This window comes from Podarcis melisellensis (genome assembly GCF_964234715.1).
Source record: "Podarcis melisellensis genome assembly, chromosome: 15".
Taxonomy (NCBI): domain Eukaryota; kingdom Metazoa; phylum Chordata; class Lepidosauria; order Squamata; family Lacertidae; genus Podarcis; species Podarcis melisellensis.
The window spans coordinates 38956022-38973765 of NC_138532.1; the positions used below are offsets into that span (position 1 = coordinate 38956022).

General features: G+C 46.3%; 2 protein-coding genes across 7 annotated transcripts in view; one reads left to right on the plus strand and one right to left on the minus strand.

Annotated features, from left to right (window-relative positions):
- The window catches only part of MYO19 (myosin XIX), a 37592-nt gene extending 26330 nt beyond the window's left edge, over positions 1-11262 (plus strand). For all 6 annotated transcript variants that reach the window (XM_081890270.1, XM_081890269.1, XM_081890268.1 and 3 more), the window contains 12 exons: positions 210-331; positions 463-576; positions 1771-1947; positions 2866-3024; positions 4336-4443; positions 4602-4672; positions 5214-5323; positions 6413-6588; positions 7640-7769; positions 8750-8835; positions 8996-9304; positions 9807-11262. In XM_081890270.1, coding sequence (XP_081746396.1) covers positions 210-331; positions 463-576; positions 1771-1947; positions 2866-3024; positions 4336-4443; positions 4602-4672; positions 5214-5323; positions 6413-6588; positions 7640-7769; positions 8750-8835; positions 8996-9304; positions 9807-9935 — 1691 coding nt within the window. In that variant the 3' untranslated portion in view covers positions 9936-11262. The remainder of the gene's footprint in view (positions 1-209; positions 332-462; positions 577-1770; positions 1948-2865; positions 3025-4335; positions 4444-4601; positions 4673-5213; positions 5324-6412; positions 6589-7639; positions 7770-8749; positions 8836-8995; positions 9305-9806) is intronic.
- ZNHIT3 (zinc finger HIT-type containing 3) lies at positions 8690-17494 on the minus strand. Its single transcript, XM_081890717.1, has 6 exons — positions 17244-17494; positions 15301-15332; positions 14099-14185; positions 13097-13177; positions 11733-11943; positions 8690-8819 (listed from the first exon to the last, which is right to left on the minus strand). The coding sequence occupies exons 1-5, from the start codon at positions 17477-17479 to the stop codon at positions 11753-11755; spliced, it is 627 nt and encodes a 208-aa protein (XP_081746843.1). The 5' UTR covers positions 17480-17494; the 3' UTR covers positions 8690-8819; positions 11733-11752.
- Between the last annotated feature and the right edge of the window lie 250 nt (positions 17495-17744).

Below are 17744 nucleotides of genomic sequence, written 5' to 3' on the forward strand. Positions count from 1 at the left end.
CAGCTTCCGACACCCCAGTGCAGACAGGAGTTGAGCAGGAAGAGCAAACAACCTCTCTTGTATGCTGTGGAGTTTGGAGGGGATTTTGCTAGAGACTTTTCACGGGCACCACATTGGCGACCCTGGAGCGGGGGAGGGCAGGACATTGTTTTAAGTGAAGCACCCCAGATTGCTGGATCAGCCACCTTGTCTCCCACCCCAACTTCCAGGCCTGTTGGATGTTTACGGCTTCGAATCTTTTCCGGACAACCACCTGGAGCAGCTGTGCATCAACTATGCCAATGAGAAACTGCAGCAGCATTTTGTAAGCCATTTCCTCAAAGCCCAGCAGGTAATGCCCATGTTCAGGTTCTCCCACGAAGCTCTTTTGCAACACCCAGTTCCAACATCGGGGGGGGGGGGGGGGCTTGGGCAACATGCTGTGAGTGGCCTCCTCATCTCCTCCTCCTTCTGTTCCCCCAGGAAGAGTATGCTGCAGAAGGCCTGGAGTGGTCTTTCATCAACTACCAGGACAACCAGTGCTGCCTGGACGTAATCGAAGGCAGCCCAGTCAGCATCTTCTCTCTGCTGAACGAGGTGGGTCCAGAGTGCTCAGTTTTCTGTGATTTGGGCCTGCTTTGAAACCACTAGTCATTCCTGGCTTTCTGAGAGTGCTGACATCCATGGAGTAGGCCTGTTGGATATATATATAGCCAAGACTGTGTGGCATAGTGGTTAGAATGTTGGACTAGGATTAGGGAGAAGCAATTTTATTTATTTCTTGTGCTTCTGCCAACCTCATGCTTCCCTAGCCCGAGCCTGCAGGCTTCATTCGTTCAGTCATTTACTAACTAACTAACTAACTAACTTTCTATACCACCCTTCATCCTAGGATCGCAGGACGGTGTACAATATAAAAACACAAAAATGCATACCATAGTAACAAACAAAAACAGTAACCTTCCATCTTGTTCATGGGTAGATATTCAGCTCCCCATTGGCTGATAAGCATTAGCACTCACACCCTGAACATCTGTAATAAAGGGAACTTTTTCACAAAGGCAGCACAGCCTCCTATTTACAGGGGAGTAAGAGATTTTGTCTTGAACATGGGTGGTTAGTCTTTTTCGGACCAAGGACCACGTTGACCGATGGTTGACCCTCTGGGGACCAAAGTGTAAAAGGTGGGTTTTGCAAAACAAGAAATGTTAATGCTTTAAGGGACACAATTTGGGTGGAGTGGGTCACAAAAAAAAAATTTGACATCACAGCAGGAAGAGTGATCAGTTAAAAACAACAACATTGAAAATCATCCAGTGAACTTCATGGCTGAGTGGAGATTTGAACCTTTATCTGTATTTTAATAGATTAGTTTTTAATATTATTTTAATTACTTTGTGACCATTATCTTTTACATGTTTCCAGCTTTTGTATTTTATCTGTGCGTTTTAATTTGTGTAAGACACCTTGAGTCCTGGTCTGGGGTAAAGATGGGATACAAATAATAATAATAATAATAATAATAATAATAATAATAATAATAATAATAATAATAATAATAATAATAACTGAACCCTGGTCTCCCAGTTCTTAGTCCGACACTCAGATCTAATTCTCAAGAGAGGTAATACCTTTGTAGTTGGAGGTTTGATTTACCCACAATGGCAAACACTTACTTTACTGATAGAGCTGCTCTCCATAGTGTCAGTTAAAATTCACTTGGCATCCCCTCCACACTTCTGTCAGTCCAACTTTCCCCATTCTTACTATCTCTCTCTCTTTCTCTCTTAGGAATGCCGCCTCAACAGACCCTCCAACACCAGCCAGCTTCAAACCCGGATTGACGTGGCTTTGTCTGATAACCGGTGTGTTAGCAGGGACCGGTTTAGTAAGGAGCCCAACTTCATTGTCTCCCATTACGCTGGGGATGTCCGCTATCAGGTGGAAGGAATGGTGGAAAAGAACAAGGTACACTCAGTAGTGCAATAGCAGCAGCAACAACAACAATTTATTATTTATACCCCGTCCATCTGGCTGGGTTTTCCCAGTGGCCAATTCAGATGCGCAGGGTCCCTTTGTAATAGTCACAGCCATGCCCCCTTCTGCAATTTTTGTTTTAAAAAACCCTTCTAAGATTATGCACTAAACTTATAATTACACAACAATAATAATTAGGGATGCATTTCAATGATCACTGCATATCTCCATGTTTTGCCTTTCAGCTATTTCTACAGCTTTCTGCACACAAACATGGGCAAATGATTTGGAGTGCTCAAATACCTTCTTTTGGAGTGCCTTAAAGTGTGTGTTCCTTAAAGTTCCATTGTACATAACAGAACTTGCACGCTGTTCTCTTGAAACTGAGGCACCTTGTGTTTCCAGTGTTCCTAAATGTTTAGCTTTGGAGCATATAGAACAGCTGTTCCTTGATGTTCTTCTGCGTAGGAGCTCGTCTTCAGTGGCCGACTCCCCACCTTTCATTCTGATAGGCTCCAATCAGCCCAGGTGTGAGAAGACTTATTCTCAGGAGCAATAAAGCTTCTTTCAGGCTGTTTGTGTGGCTTTAAGGCATTGGAGACAGGGACCCTGCTGCAGAAATAACAAAGCCTCTGGGTTTTGCGCAAGACCTCTGGGTATGCGCAAAGAGCTCTTTGGGTGCCAAATCGCCCCCCAGTTATTGCCTCCTGGTCCAGGATATTCCCCTAAGTCGCAGTATTTTGTTAAGTTGAAAGTATTCTCCATCCAGTTTCTCCCAAGTTGTTTGCAAATACATTGTCCTAATTATAATATTTCCTCCTGCTCCCTGTAAATGTTTCATACAATTTTCCCTCAGAAAATAATAACAATTGCACGCTCCTTGTCTTCTCTTTCCTGCCCCCAAAAAAGGACCCCGTCCCCCCAGAACTGGTTCTGTTACTACAGCTGTCCCAGGATTCTTTGCTTCAGAAATTGTTTCCTGTGGAAACCACAAGCCAAAAAACAAGCACAAACGACATCAGGACTCAGATGAAACCTGTGGTGCTTACAGTAGTCTCCAAATTCAAGGTATGCCCCATATTTATACCTTTTTTAAAGCTAAGTACCTTCAAAGCTGTTGTTTGTTTCTCTTCTTCCATACTTCTCTGTACAGCAGTGAGGGCTAGAAGCTAGTGTTTGTTAAACAGAATAAAACCTGGGATTCTCAGAACAAATGGTCATTCTGTACACAGAACAATCATCTGTAATGTTAGATTAGATGTTTCCAAAATGCCCAGCGGCTGGGAACCAGTTTTCCACAGGGCCTTGTTTCCCAAGCATCCTGTCATAGAGCTGTGTTTTGCTGAGGATTCTATACAGTTTGCTAGGTTGCAAGCTCGGGCCATGCAGGATCAGACTCACTGTTCCTCTGCATGAATTGGGTATGTGTTTGTGTGTGCCCAGAGTGCCAAGAACACTCACCATGTCAGGGAATTAGAAACATAAAAGGCTGCATTACGCTGAGTAAGACCCACTAGTCCATCTAGCTCAGTATTGGCTACGTTGGCTAGCAGTGGCCCTTTAGGAATTCGGACAAGATTCTCGTTTTTTCAAATCTCAAATTCAGCTCTCTGCATTTCCACACCAGTTTGCAATATATACTTATTTTAAATGTCATCGGTGTCATGGTGCGACTTTCTCTTAATGGACACATTTTTGCTATGCCATTTCCCCAAAACAATGCATTGTCTATATTAATTTTTACTAATGTCTGCATTTTTATGCGCACTCCACCCTAACATAGGAATGTTTGGCTGGAGAACTCCTGAGCAAAATTTAGAGGCGTGTGCATTTCAAAGCATGGTTGTGTTTCGCTCCACACAGAAAGTGCGAACTAGCACAAACTGAAATGAATCTCTCCCCTGACCCTACTCTTGGGCACAGGGACGCGGACTTATAAAAAATATTGGGGGGGCCCGGGAAAGCTCATGAATAATAAATAAGCTCATGAATATGCAAATAAAGTGGCGCCACCTCCTCGTGAGCGAATAGGGGAGAGCGTGCTGCGCCTATTAATCAGCTCCAAAGGAAATTGGGTGGAGCTTTTGCTCGGGAGGGAGGGCAGGAGGCATGCAGCCCGCCCCTCCCTGTGCATTTTGGGCTGGGGGAGGGGCGGCGATGGCGCTCTGCTGGAGGGGCGCCGGAGATTATTGGGGGGGCTCCGCCCCCCCAAACGAATTTTTGAGGGGGCTCGGGCCCCCTCAAGCCCCATGGAGTCGGCGCCTATGCTTGGGCATAGGCAGTATGATTTTACCTCCCTAGGCATCAGAGCTCACAGCCTGAGCATCAGAAATAGAGGGAATGATGAGCACAACACGCTATCCTCTGTTTGTCCTATAGGGGTCACTCGAGAAGCTGATGGAGATCCTGCACAGCACCACCCCACACTACATCCGCTGCATCAAGCCCAACGCAGATTGCCAGGCAGCTCTTTTCCGAAAGGACGAGGTAATGCACTCAGAATTGAACTTCCGAAGCCACATAAGTACCTGTGCCGCAGGTGACATTTGAACCAGGGACGTCTTAATTCATAGCTCTGGCCTTCAATTTAAAGTCACTAGAATGGGCACCAGCTCTCAACCCTGCCTTATCATCCTATCATCCAGGTTCTGCAGCAGCTGGAGGCGTGTGGCATCGTGGAAGCTGTCAACATCAGTGCTGCAGGCTTTCCAATTCGGTAAGGCTGTCCACAGTTGCATTTTCCCCTTGATTTTATATTTCGGGGGACACTGATTTGCCCATGTTCATCTGGATTCCTTCTTTCTTTAGGGTGGGGGAGTAGATTGTACAAATTCAGGCTGATTGCTGGCAACAACCACACTACACTATCCCCCCACCATAAAACAAGTAGATTGCAAGTAGATATCTAATCACAACAGGGAGGTCAGTCTAGGATGCAATCTTGTGCTGCCACATTTAAAATTAAAGTAGAAAAAGAGGGGATCACAAAAGCAGGGTGTGCACGCCCCTCCCCCCCATCATTGTGTGGAAAGGCCACTACCACTCTTTCTCAGATAGAAACTCTTAGCACTTCTCTCCTGTTCAGAACAGATGGGGAGGTGGAGTGTTCAGTCCTGGCATCCAGTGAAATGTGGGCACGTTTAGTGTAGGAGAGGCTGAGCAGTGGCAGTTGTGTTCAGGATGCCTCAGACTCCACTTGTTTAATCAACAATGCTTTGGACTGATTTTTTCTCTCTCCCTTCCCTTTGACCTGGCAGGATTTCCTTTGAAAGCTTCCTGGAGCGTTATAAAGTGCTGAGGAGATCACCAAAGCAAAAGTCAAACACCACGCATCAAGAGAATGGCTCCTCACACGTTATGGGGAACGGTGTGTTTCTTTAATCAAGTCTTTTTCCTTAGTAACTTGAAATATGTCTGAAATTTACTGATCTCAGCTTGGTGCACTGAAAAGCCATCTAAGAATCTCTGTCAATTCTCCCACTTTAAATTCCTCTCTTTCTCTTAATACTTTCTGGTGCTATTTCTGGGAGCCAGCTAAAAACGAAGAGCACAATGTTTGGGTGCAGGGTCAAGTTTCCTGCACATGTCCCATTTTGAGCGTGGATAAGCAACCTTGGAATCTTTATTTCATTCTTTAAAAATTGTATTTATGTCTAGCTCTTGTGTTGGGTGGTGATGCACATTTTTATCATCCCTCACTGGCAATGATGCAACTGTATTCTCCCTCCTGTAAGAGGCAGCATGCCTATATAGACCGATTGCTGGGACTCACGAGTTCAGAAGAGCACTGTTGCACCCAGGTTCCCTGTAGGCATCTAGTTGACCTTTCGCCTGGTCCAGCAGGCTCTTCTTATGATCTTATACAAGCCAAAATTTTATACGTGGCAGAATGGAATTTTTCTTGATGTCAAAATGGCATTGTCAGAAACCTGCTTTTATGTAAGGGATACTGCTACTTTATTTTCCTCTCCTGTGCATGAATCCAATACCTTTCCAACTACACTTTTTCGTCTCTCCAGCTCCACCCTGGATTCTTCTGCTGCTCTTGCAAAAACCCGCTTTTCTCTCTACGGGGCTGTTTCTCCTTTCAAGCAACGAACCGCATCTCTCTTTCTCTGTTTGCTTTAGCAGACCAGGCCAGCCAGTGGAGGTAAGCACAGGGTCAGGTCTCTCATGAGGTTAGGTCAAGCTGTATGTGGCAAGCCAACCATGTCTTAAGTGGTCGGCCATGTTTTTGTCTTTATTTTTATTTCTACAAGATGTGTTTGCCAATTCATCCTAAAACCTCTTAGCAATTTACATGAAATATTAAAACATAGATTAAAATTACCGATAAAAATCAGATGTTTAAAAGCTAAAGTCATTTTCACCCTCAAAATAAAACCAGTAATACAATTTCTAGGATTCTTGCAGTAAAATAATACATTATAAAATACTCCCCTTTCTTTTCTCACAGGTTTGATGACAGCATCTTCTGCAGAGGACAAAAGCGATGCTTTATGCTCTGCGGTCCAGGAGATCCTTCAGAAAATTTGCCCACCTGATGCCCCTCACCTCAAGCCTACAGAGAACCAACCCCGTATTGTGCCAGTATATTGTGGAAAAACCAAAGTATTTATGACGAACTCCACGGTAAGGGGGACACTTTCAGTGGCATGGATTCATCCTCACTCTCATCGGAAACAGAATTCCATTTCCTGCAAATCACACCATATGTCAATGTTTCTAAAATGCTATGCCACTTTAAGCAGGCATGGCTCTCCTCAAAGAATTCTGGGAGCTGCCATTAGTTAGGGGTGCTGAGAGTTGTCAAGATAAGCCCCATGCCCCTCGCAGAGCTGCAGTGCCAGAATGGTTCAACAATCAGTCCCTCCTCTCAGGGAACGCTGGAGACTGTAGCTATGGGAGGGGAATGGGGTCTCGTAACCACCCTTTGCACCCTTAACAAACCACCACTCCCAGAATTCCTTGAGGGAGCCATGGCTGTGTCATGTTAAATGTATTGTGTGAATGTAGCCTTGGTTTTCATTTAAAAACAGGAATGAGCCAATGTTTGGTTTGTTTTTCTTGTGTTTGCCCAAGGAGGTTGGATAGGAATGTACCAAATACATTTATTTAAAATGAAATAAATCCTAATCCAACACTTTCAACCAAGGTTCACTCACATGCAGGCTGTACTCTTCCCCACCCCAAGCCATCCTCAAAATGTGTTTTTAAATAGGTTTTTTAAAAATTCAGATTCCTCCCATCTGTCTGCTATTATGGTGCCAAAATGTTGTTCAGTAATATATATAAAAATTATTTTAAATAGTGTAGAATAGCTGGTAAGAAAGTGTTTTGGAAGTTAGCGTTGAGTACTTCCATTCTTATCATGCCTGCCTTGGCATGTGGCCTCCGAAGGGTCTGCCTGGAAAAGGCTAGCTGCCTCTGCTCTAACCATTACACCACACTGCATCTCCACTCAGGTAGGTTTGCTTACTTGTACTTAGAACAGGGCATCTGCCCACGATGAAGTTTAAGTTATCTCCTTCCTCCGCTGGACTCTGAAACTCTTCTCACCTCGGAGGTTAAATTAGTCTCTTTAAAAATAAAATTAAATCCTTTTTGGGCGCGGTCCAGATATGGCAGAAGCCTGATTGCATGTGGCTCCAACTAACGGACTTATTATTTTTCTCTTCTGTAGCTGGAGCTCCTCGAAGTGGGGCGAGCCAGAGTCTTAGCTAACAAAGCTTTCTGCATCCAGTGCTGCTGGCGAAGGTTTAAGAGGAGGAAGCTGGCTCAAGAGAGAGCGTCGGCCACAGTCATCCAGTCAGGTGAGCAGGCAGGTTTACCTGGGTTAGCTCGGGGGCAGGAAACCTTTTTCAGGCCAAGGGGTTACATTCCCTTCTTAGGGCCACATGCCCTCAGCAATAAAGGCAAATTTTACTGTGGCACTATGCTATTTCATATTTTTTAAAAATATTAATATACAGATGTTCATAAAAAGCACAAAAGAATGGTTTACAACAATTATACACAAAATCAAAGAGGTCTTCTTAATTGCCTGCACAAGCCTGGTGAAAGTTTTCAGCAGGCGTTTAAAAGCTGGCCCAGAAGGTGCTTGGCTGAATCTCTGTTGGCAGAGTGTTCCACAGGGCTGGGCCAATGACACTAAAAACTTGGGTTTCTTGATGTTGTCAGATGAGGGAAATGACCAACTAAGCTCCTGCAGATTATCTCGGTGATCAAGCTGGGATAGAAATGTTCAGGAGGTCTCCAAGGTGCCCTGGACCTACCTTGTTCTGGGCTTTGTGAATGTATACACTTCTAACGCTCCATCCTCCGGCGAGACCAGCAAAAGCGGTATGGTCAGATTTCAAGGACACATCCCAGCCAGGCAAAAAGCCTTAAGGAGGTGCCAGGCAAGCAGCCTGGTGAGGGGTGTAGTCTAGAAAGCGAATGTGTGACCTGAGGAGAGAAGAGAGACCTAGAGGGCTGTATTCAGACCCCATGCCTACGGTTCTCCACCCCTAGGTTAGATAGGTGGACAAACGGTCTGACTGGGTAGAAGGCTTTCTATGTACATTTTAGAGAGGGGACTCAGCTCAGTGGGAGAGCACTTGCTTTGCATGCAGAAGGCTGCAGGTTCAATCTCCATTTGGAAGGATCAGGTAGCAAGGGATGGGATGGAGCCTTCTCTCTGCCCGAAGCCCTGGACAGTCAGAGCAGATGATACTAGGCTGCATGGACACTTGTATCAGGTCCTTTCCTCCTGTTCCTTATACTCCCTTAATGCAATGTCTTTCTTTCTCAGCTGTTCGCTCGTGGTTGGCCAGGAAACATTTCCAGAGGCTACGGAAAGCTGTCAGGGTTATAAAACAGACCTGGAAAAAATGGAAGGTAAGAGATCAAATTATTCCCAGCAGCTTATTGGAAAGCTGGAAATGAGGCTACAGTTACACAACAGAAAAAATAGCACCAACAAAGATTTCTGCTTTCTGAGAATCTCTGCTCCCCTCCCCCTCCCAAAAAGTTTTAAATATTTTCTGTCTTTCCGTAGGCCAAGATGGATGTCCTGGCCGCAGAGGAGTTGGATGACTTAGAAGGAAGCCCCCTCTCCTCCAGCCTTAGGGCAACGGTTTCATTGAGCGAGACATATAGCAAGTTGGAAAAAGCATGCCCCCTAAATGCAGCAATCCAGTTCTGGCCTCTTGGGCTGGTCCTTTCAAGCGGCCCGGTGACACTGGGTGCTTTTCAGAGAGACCTCGCCCTCCTGGCCTGCCTCCAAGTGCTGCAGCAGAACAACCATCACAAGGCAGAGACCAAGCAGCGCACGCAAGGGGTCACCTCCATCAGAGCCCTCCCACAGGTAAAGATCATGCGACTAACACCCCCCTCCCCCCCAAAAAACTGGTTGGTTACTGTCTTCCATGTTGCATAGTTGCTTTAAGTGGAAGGGAGGTGGACAGAATTCTTTCAGAGTCAGTGCCAGTTCGAAAACCCCAAAACGTATGTAAAAATAAAAAAGCACAACTCTGAAGCCTGCCGCCAAACTCTGCCCTGAAACATCAAAGGCTCATCCTTTTCTATAAAGAAGGCAGGGGGTAGAAAACCTGTGTCCCTCCCGATAGAATTGTAGAGTTGGGTGGAACCCTGAGAATCTAGTCTTAACCCCCTGCAATGTATATGTTGCTGGACTACATATCACATCATCTCTAACCACTGGCCATGCTGCCCACGGCTGGTGGAAGTTGGGAGTCCAGCCACATAGAAAGCTGCCTTGTTCTGAGTCAGACCATTGGTCCGCCTCATTCAGTGTTGCGCATGCTGCCTGGACATGGCTCACCAAGGTAACCCATTTCTCTTCCTAGGGCTCGATCAAGTTCCACTGCAGGAAATCTCCGCTGCTTTACGCAGACACCAGGCCGCACACCCACAACTGCACCATGACCGGCTTCAACCAGATTCTCCTTGACAACTGCAAGCTCCTTTCAGCTTGAAAACTGACTTCTACATGCTTTTATATACTATTTACTGCACTTTTTATGCTTTCTCACTCAACAAGAACCTTCATCAAGCTGCATCTCTCCCACTGCATTTAGGATACCGTTTCCTCAAAAATGGCATCTCTTGGTGGAAGGTCACAGGGCAATTCTCTGGGGAAGATACACCTCCCCATTACTGCAAGCACTATACACATATGATGTCAGGGGGAGATCCTATCACACAATTTCTCTGCGAAATATATGTTCTATCCATCCTTTCAAAATACAGGAGGACAAGCTGTACCTCATACACACACTTCTCTGGGGACCAAGGGGGCCTTGTGTCCATGCACAAAAGCTGAGCAGCTTACACCAACACCTGCCAAAGAGAGAGACTTCACTTCACCCAGCCTTGCATTTAGCACCTTGCCTGGTCACCACAGGTGATCTGGAATTCCATGCAGGCGAGCAAGCAGACTGGCAACCCTCATTTGCCCAACCCTCAGGGCCGTTCTAGCCACAGAGGAAATGAAGCAGTTTCCTCAGCAGACTTGTGGAAGTGGAATTCACCTCCCTGATCCTACCACAAGCCTGCTTAAGCAAAAGCTTTATTTTTTTATTTTTTACTAGCCATTATTTCCTCCTCTGCAGCTGTGTAGGCTACTAGCTTCCTGTCCAGTAAAAATAAAATTAGAATGGCATGTGAGTAACTTATTCACCAGATTAGTTTAAATGTCAGTTATCTTACTCCAATTTATATAATCAGGAGTTGGAAGCAAAATCTCTAAACCCACTGGGGTTTAGAATTCAAGTCCATACCTCAGGAAAATCACATTGTGAACTACTGTCTTGAGTTATAAACCAAAGGTAACTTTTTTAAAGTATTGTGAAAAGGTCTGTTTTAAACAATGTTTTTAAACTTTATTGTAATAAAGGGTGGTTGTTGTCTCAGGAGAGAGAAACAAACCCACTGTTGCTTTGGGACTTTTTTTTAAAAAAAACGCAGCCTTTGCCAACTGGGTTCTCTCCAACTATATTGGACCACAGCTCCCATTCACCCCAGCTGGCATGTAGCTATGCTGGCTAGGGTAGATGGGCTTCTGCAATCCAAAACATCTGGTGAACACCAGGTGGGCAAATCTACTCTGGGGCAAGACAAAGTTTATGGGCTCAGTCATTTCAAAATTTCAGTAAGCAGAATTCCAAATAGTGCTCAGACAGGAAGATAAGATTTCAGTGTACAAGTACACTCCTTAGGATTAGACACAGGGATCAGTTTCGTACATACAGGCCATTTTCTACAAATCAAGACTCAATAAAAATGTCCATGATTATGAAATAAGTTGCTGTGTTTGTTTCTCCAGCCTGCTTCTGTCAATGGCTCCAGAACTAATGGGAGCAAAACCAGGGGAGAGGTTCACCCCAAGGAAGTCTCACTGAAATCAACAGGGCAATGTAACTTTAGATGCAATTGCATTTGATTCCCATCCAATGTAAGATCAAGATGCAATTGCAAGGGCAGTAGGAAACTTGGCTCTTGCTCCTGTTCCAAACCTGAACCCTCTTTACAGCCCGAAGATAATCAAAGGTGGTGGAGAGGCTACTTTTGGAACACAGAAAAGGCAGCGTGTGCAAACACTTAATTTCCCCCCAAATCTAGGGCCCGTGGTTACCAGGGGAATGCTGTGCCCTCCCTAGGAAAGAGGGCTAGGAATTACAGCTTATGGTACTCCAAGGGTTAGCCACAAGAGAAGCCCTTCCTCCAGCCTTGCAAATAACAAGCTTCCCCATCCAGAGAGGGGCATCGTCTACCTGCTCCACACACACAAAAATCACTCTGGGCGTGCGTTCTCCTTCTCGGGAGGCTCGACAATCCTCAGGCAACAGTCTGCAAACTCCACAAAGAGGGGCTCCTGCATGTATGTCTTCAGGACGGCACTCTTGTCTTTGGCCTGGTCGACAGTGAGAAGCAGCTGGCCGAGGTGGGGGTTGAGGAGGAGGCCTTTGAGTTCTTCAGATTCCCCTGTTTCGGAAAAAGAGGGAGATGACTCCAAGAAGTAGGGTGGGAAGATCATTGGTGACTATTGCCCATCCTTTGGAGAAGGACTGGAGCTCAGTGGGTAGAGTGCTGGCTTTGAATCCAGAAAGCCCCAGGTTCAGTGCCTGGCATCACCAGATGAAAGTAACACAGGGCCTGAGAACCCATCCTGTTGTTCTTAGGCCTCCCATCAGCCACAGCCAGCAAGGGCCAACGGTCAGACACTTTTGGAGGTCCAAAGGTTCCCCATCTCTAAGGTAAGAGATGATGGGGAAAACCACTTTCTGCCCCAAGAACCTGAAGAGCCATTGTCAGGAGCAAACAAGATTGCCTTATTTGGCCCAGAAAGTGGAGACACTACAGTACTTAAACCTCTCACCCTGCCCCCCCCCAACGTGGAATTTGGCTATTGCAGAGGAAATGACGTGCAAATTACGTATCCCTAAGGGTAAGATACAGAACATTTCTATGCTGTTTGGTGGAATTTCATTTCTAATTTGTCAAATTCAGATATACAAACTCTTCCCCCAACAAACTGCATCTTTTCATGATGTACCTTGTTGCTTTCATTTTTCTACATCATCTGCCCTCTGTTTATTTAAAAAATACACCTTTTGTGCTGCTCCTAAGCCTTGTAATTTTGATTTGTTTTTTAATCTGTACTTTCAATGTATTATTTTATTTTACCAGAAAATACTGGACAAAGGGGAGCTTTGGGGGGAGCTGTGGTCCCAAATACTTATGGGGGGAGCTGTGGTCCCAAGTCTCATCAGTCCCACCCACCCACAGTCAAGGACAGATAGACAACAACATCTGGGAGGGTCCCATGCCTGCTATTCAGGAACTTTGGGCATGAAATCAGACAATGGATTCTTAAAGCAGTGATGTCCCCCTACCTATAAAATAACAGTCTCAGGGTCATCTGTTCATGTAAGAACCAATTGCTTCAAGTCACACATAGGAATTTCTTTATAGTAGGAATAACCAAATGGCCACTGGGACTGCCACTCCCATCAGCCACAGCAAGCAGGTGATTAGGATGATGGGTGCTGTAGTCCAAAAGCAGCAGGAGAGCCACAAGCTCCCCTATCCCTGCTTTACAGGAAGAGTTAGCAATATTTCCCACTGGAAAACTTACCCAAGAGCCGAAGTTTCTGCAGGGGCACCTTATCGTCCTCATCATCTTCTGTCAAAATGTCATCCACTGACCAAGAGCATCCTGAGAAAAAAGCAGGAATAAAGTAGTGCCAGCAAAAGTACCAGGGCTGGTACCCAATCAGGCTATGGTGCCTTTGCCACCTGTCACTCAGCCACAGTGGGAAAACAGGATACTGGCCTAGAAGAAACTTTAGTCTGATCCAGAAGGGTCCTTATGATGCTCTGACTCAACTGTTTCTCTTCTCTCAGTATGACCCCCAACTATCAATGCCAATTACCGTATTTTTCACACCATAGGACGCACCTTGTTTTAGAGGGGGGAGAACAAGAAAAAAAAATTCTCTCCCTCTCTGCCCAGCGCCCCTTCAGCGAAGCGGCAGGAGGCGCTGCAAAGAGAGGGGGAGAATTTCCCCCCTCTTGTTTTCCCCCTCTAAAACAAGGTGCCATTTAAGGTGCGTTCAGACGCCTTCAGGCAGCTACCTTGGAAGCCTGGAGAGTGAGAGGGGTCGGCGGGGGAAGCCCACCACCAGCCCCAATGAGCAGGTTGGGGAGCAGTGGAAAGGCGCGTGGCTATAGAGGCTCCTGCCATAGCTGCGTGTCACCTCTCCAGCCGGGAAAGGGTCGCTGGGGGCTTCTTTAGCCCTGCACGTGCTCTCCCAGCTGGAGAGGTGGCGCGTGGCTATAGAGGCTGCTACAATAGCTGCGTGTCACCTCTCCTGCTGGGAGAGGGCAAGTGGGGCTTCTTTAGCCCCGAGTGCGCTCTCCCGGCTGGAGAGGGGGCGCGCGGCTATAGAGGCTACTGCCATAGCCGCGCGTCACCTCTCCAGCCAGCAGAGGGTCGCGGGGCTATGCTGTCTTCGCTCCATAGGACGCACACACATTCCCCCTTCATTTTTGAAGGGGAAAAAGTGCGTCCTATGGTGCGAAAAATATGGTAAAAGCTTGTTTGTTTTCGCAAGCAAGCTGGAAAGGGTGCACATACCTTCATTGTTCATGGATGCCGTCCTCTGGGAAGTTTCTTGACTTGTAGGCTGCGGACATGGCGGCTCTGCTTTGGGTGCACATTGTTCTGTTCAAACGCCAAACACATCTCATTACACCCAAGCCAAGGGAAGTGAGGGGTTGAGGCCATTCTTTTTGGTTTAGATTGCCCCCACCATATATTTTTCCCGCCCCGTCATTTTATAATATATATAAAACAGAGAGAACAATTATAACAACAGACAAAAAATTAAATATGGAAAACAATAGAATGAGTACAGTGGTACCTCAGGTTAAGTACTTAATTCGTTCCTGAGGTCCGTTCTTAACCTGAAGCTGTTCTTAACCTGAAGCACCACTTTAGCTAATGGGGCCTCCCGCTGCGGCCGTGCTGTTCTCATCCTGAAGCAAAGTTCTTAACCTGAGGTAATATTTCCGAGTTAGTGGAGTTTGTAACCTGAAGCATATGTAACCTGAAGTGTATGTAACCTGAGGTACCACTGTACAGTTGCACATGGGTTAAAATAACAAATGTCATCAGATTATCAAGTATAATTCCAGATTTGCCGGTGATTAGAGGCAATATTGACCTCTCTTCTGGCAGCACCTTCAAATTCCCTAGGCTCTAACTATTTCATCACCACCACCCAAACTAAGGTTTTGGGATATTATTGTTATTTCTGAAAACCTCAGGCTTTTAAGTCCTCCACCACTTTTCTTGTGCACGGGGGAGGCCATTTTGGCTAAAAATGCAACGGCACTCACAGCCTGAACGTTAGAATTAGAAGAAATTCTAAAACTCCTTGTAGCCCTTCATCCCCTGACTGATTGTTGTGACCAAAAAAAGGCCCATCTGTCAAGAAGCATGGTACATCACAAAAGTGCACTATAAACGCACCCTTGCAGAGCAAATTACAGTGGTACCTCTAGTTACGAACCTAACTTGTTCCAGAGATCCGTTCTTAACCTAAAACTGTTCTTAACTAGAGGCATGTTTTCGCTAATGGGGCCTCCTGCTGCTGTTGCGCCGCTGGTACACAATTTCCCTTCTCATCCTGGGGCAAAGTTCTCAACTCGAGGTGACTCTTCCAGGTTAGCGTAGTTTGTAACCTGAAGCATTTGTAACATGAGGCATTTGTAACTCGAGGTACCACTGTACTCAAGCAAGCCATTCATTATTAATATATATATATATAATCCTACCTTTATGTTTCTTGCAGCAGGACACTGAACAACTGCAACAACAAAGAGAAGTGTTTTTTAAGTGGAGACATTTATTTCTATCCCAAGGAGTTCAAGGCCATATGGTGTTTCTCTCCCCTCCCACCATTTTATCCTCACAACAAACCTGTGAGATAGATCAGAATGAAAAAAGTGTGACCTGGCCAAAGTCACCCAGTGAGCTTCATGGCTGAGGGGGGATTTGAACCCAGGTCTCCCAAGTCTTAAGCTTGACACCATTATCACACCACAAAGGCTCCTTATATTACCGCTGCACAAAACACGACTCATTATTTATAGAGATTGCCCTTCCTCAAAAATTGGTTTATGCTACATAAAAGAATACAATATGCAGGAGTGGCCAGCTTGGTGCCTTCTGGATGTTTTGGATTCCCATGGCAAAACATGGATGATGGGAGTTGAAGTCTGCAACGTCTGGAGTGCACCGTGTTGGCTACTCCTGAAAATTTTGCAACATCAATAACTGTGTGTTTAAACCAAACATTTGCAACTCCTTCATGGTATAACAGCAGGTCAGTGCATAATGGGCAGTGAGAAGGACCACAAAAACGGTCTCCTGCTTTATATATAAACTGCCGTATTTTTCGCCCTATAGGGCGCACCGGCCCATAGGGCACACCTAGTATTTTTTTGGGGGGGGAATAAAGGGGGAGAAATTATTTTTCCCCCCCAGGCACGGGGCTGGGGCGGGGGAAGCTCAGGCTTCCCCCAACCCCAGCCCCCAGAACAGGCTGCTATCCGCAAGCCTTGGGAGCCCGGCGGGAACTCCTGCGGGCTCCCAAGGCTTGCAGATAGCTTCCTGAAGCCTGGATTCGCCCCATAGGACGCACACACATTTCCCCTTCATTTTTGGAGGGGAAGAAGTGCGTCCTATAGGGCGAAAAATACGGTATTTCTCAGCTGTAACTTCTCTGCATAATGGCAGAAACTGTTTCAGTGGCTTTAGTTTGTCATCATTGATATTTTATGCTTATTTTATTGTACATCACTTTGGTAACTTTCCATCACCATGAATAGCCTCATCCTCCATGAATTTGTTCAATCCTCTTTTAAAGCCATCCAAGTTGATGGCCATTGCAGGAGTGACTTCTACGTGCTGTGCAAAGAAGTCCTATCTTTTATCTGCCCTGACTCTTCCAACATTCAGCTACCCTGACCATCCACAAGCTCTAGTGTTATGAAAGGGGGGGGGGGATTTCTCCAGCCACTTACTGCATGTCATGCATAATTTTATAAATGACTATTGTGTCACCTCTTACTTGCCTTCTTTATTACCTAAAAAGTCCCAAATGCTGTAACTTTTGCTCCTAGGGGAGTGTCTCCATCCCCTTGATCGTTTTGGTTATCTCCTTTTCTGAACTTTCCCAAACTTTTTTTTTTTTTTTACATGAGGGGGCCAGAAGTGTAACGGAATTCCACTTCTTTAATTATGGAACAGATATTTCTCACCTTTGCTATTCACTTACTTTTTATTTGCCTTAGGGATTGATTTTGAGTAAGAACTGCACATTAGCTCAATCAACAATGAGCTAGTAATTCTTCCGGGTCGGATGGGGTAGCTATGCATTTAAAATTGTGGATGTGATCCCAAGGGAGTTTCATTGCTCAGTGGGGATTTGAACCCTGGGCTCCCAGGGCCTCGTCCAACACTTTAAACCACCATTGGGGGGTAACTGCCCACACACCCAAGCGAACACAGGATCTCTTTCACCCTCGGGGCTGTAAGCCCATACACACTTTCGCGACAAAAATTGAGCTCCCCACCCCCGAGCCGCGCCTCTGAGCACAGACACAGTCCCGCAGAGCCACCTCTGAGCACACACAGAGTGCCTTCCGACCCTAAATAACCGGAGCCCACCAAAGGGCTCGGGGGGGGGGCGCTGCTTGCACCAGCCGCTACTTACTATCTCTCCCGACAGCCCGGGCAGCGGTACTTGGCGCCGCCCCGCCCGCCTTCCCCGCACACGACGCACACACGGGAGCCGCCGGGACCTTGCATGGCGAACGCTGCTGCTCGATCTCGGCTGGGGAAAAACTCCCACGTGCGTCTCCTTCCTGGCCGGCGGGGATCTGGGGTCAGGTCGGGCCAGCAGAGCGGCCGAGCCCATCGATAGGCCGCGCCTCCTGCTCCTGCATCCATTCGAAACAGGATCGCGCTCGATTGCAATGGCTGAGTAGTCCTGTGTTGCACGCTCTGATTAAGCCCCAGTGCAGGAGGGAGAGAGAATGGTTTCCTCTCTCTCTCGCATTGTTTTTAAGCTGTTCTTTGGGGGATTCTTGCTGCCTTTCAGTTTGTAACCCCCATCCCCTGTGTGTGCGTGCGTGCTGTGGATTGGTGCGGTGGCTGCTGTAAATCGTAGTAGTGGTAGAAGTAATAAATAATAATCATATACCATTGTTGTTAA

Coding starts and splice junctions, on each gene's coding strand:
- ZNHIT3 (XM_081890717.1), bottom strand. CDS start 17,479: ATGGATGCAGGAGCAGGAGGCGCGGCCTATCGATGGGCTCGGCCGCTC. Junction 14,186..15,300: donor CTGCTGCAAGAAACATAAAG/GTAGGATTATAT, acceptor GCGTTTGAACAG/AACAATGTGCACCCAAAGCA. Junction 13,178..14,098: donor GGCATCCATGAACAATGAAG/GTATGTGCACCC, acceptor CTTTTTTCTCAG/GATGCTCTTGGTCAGTGGAT.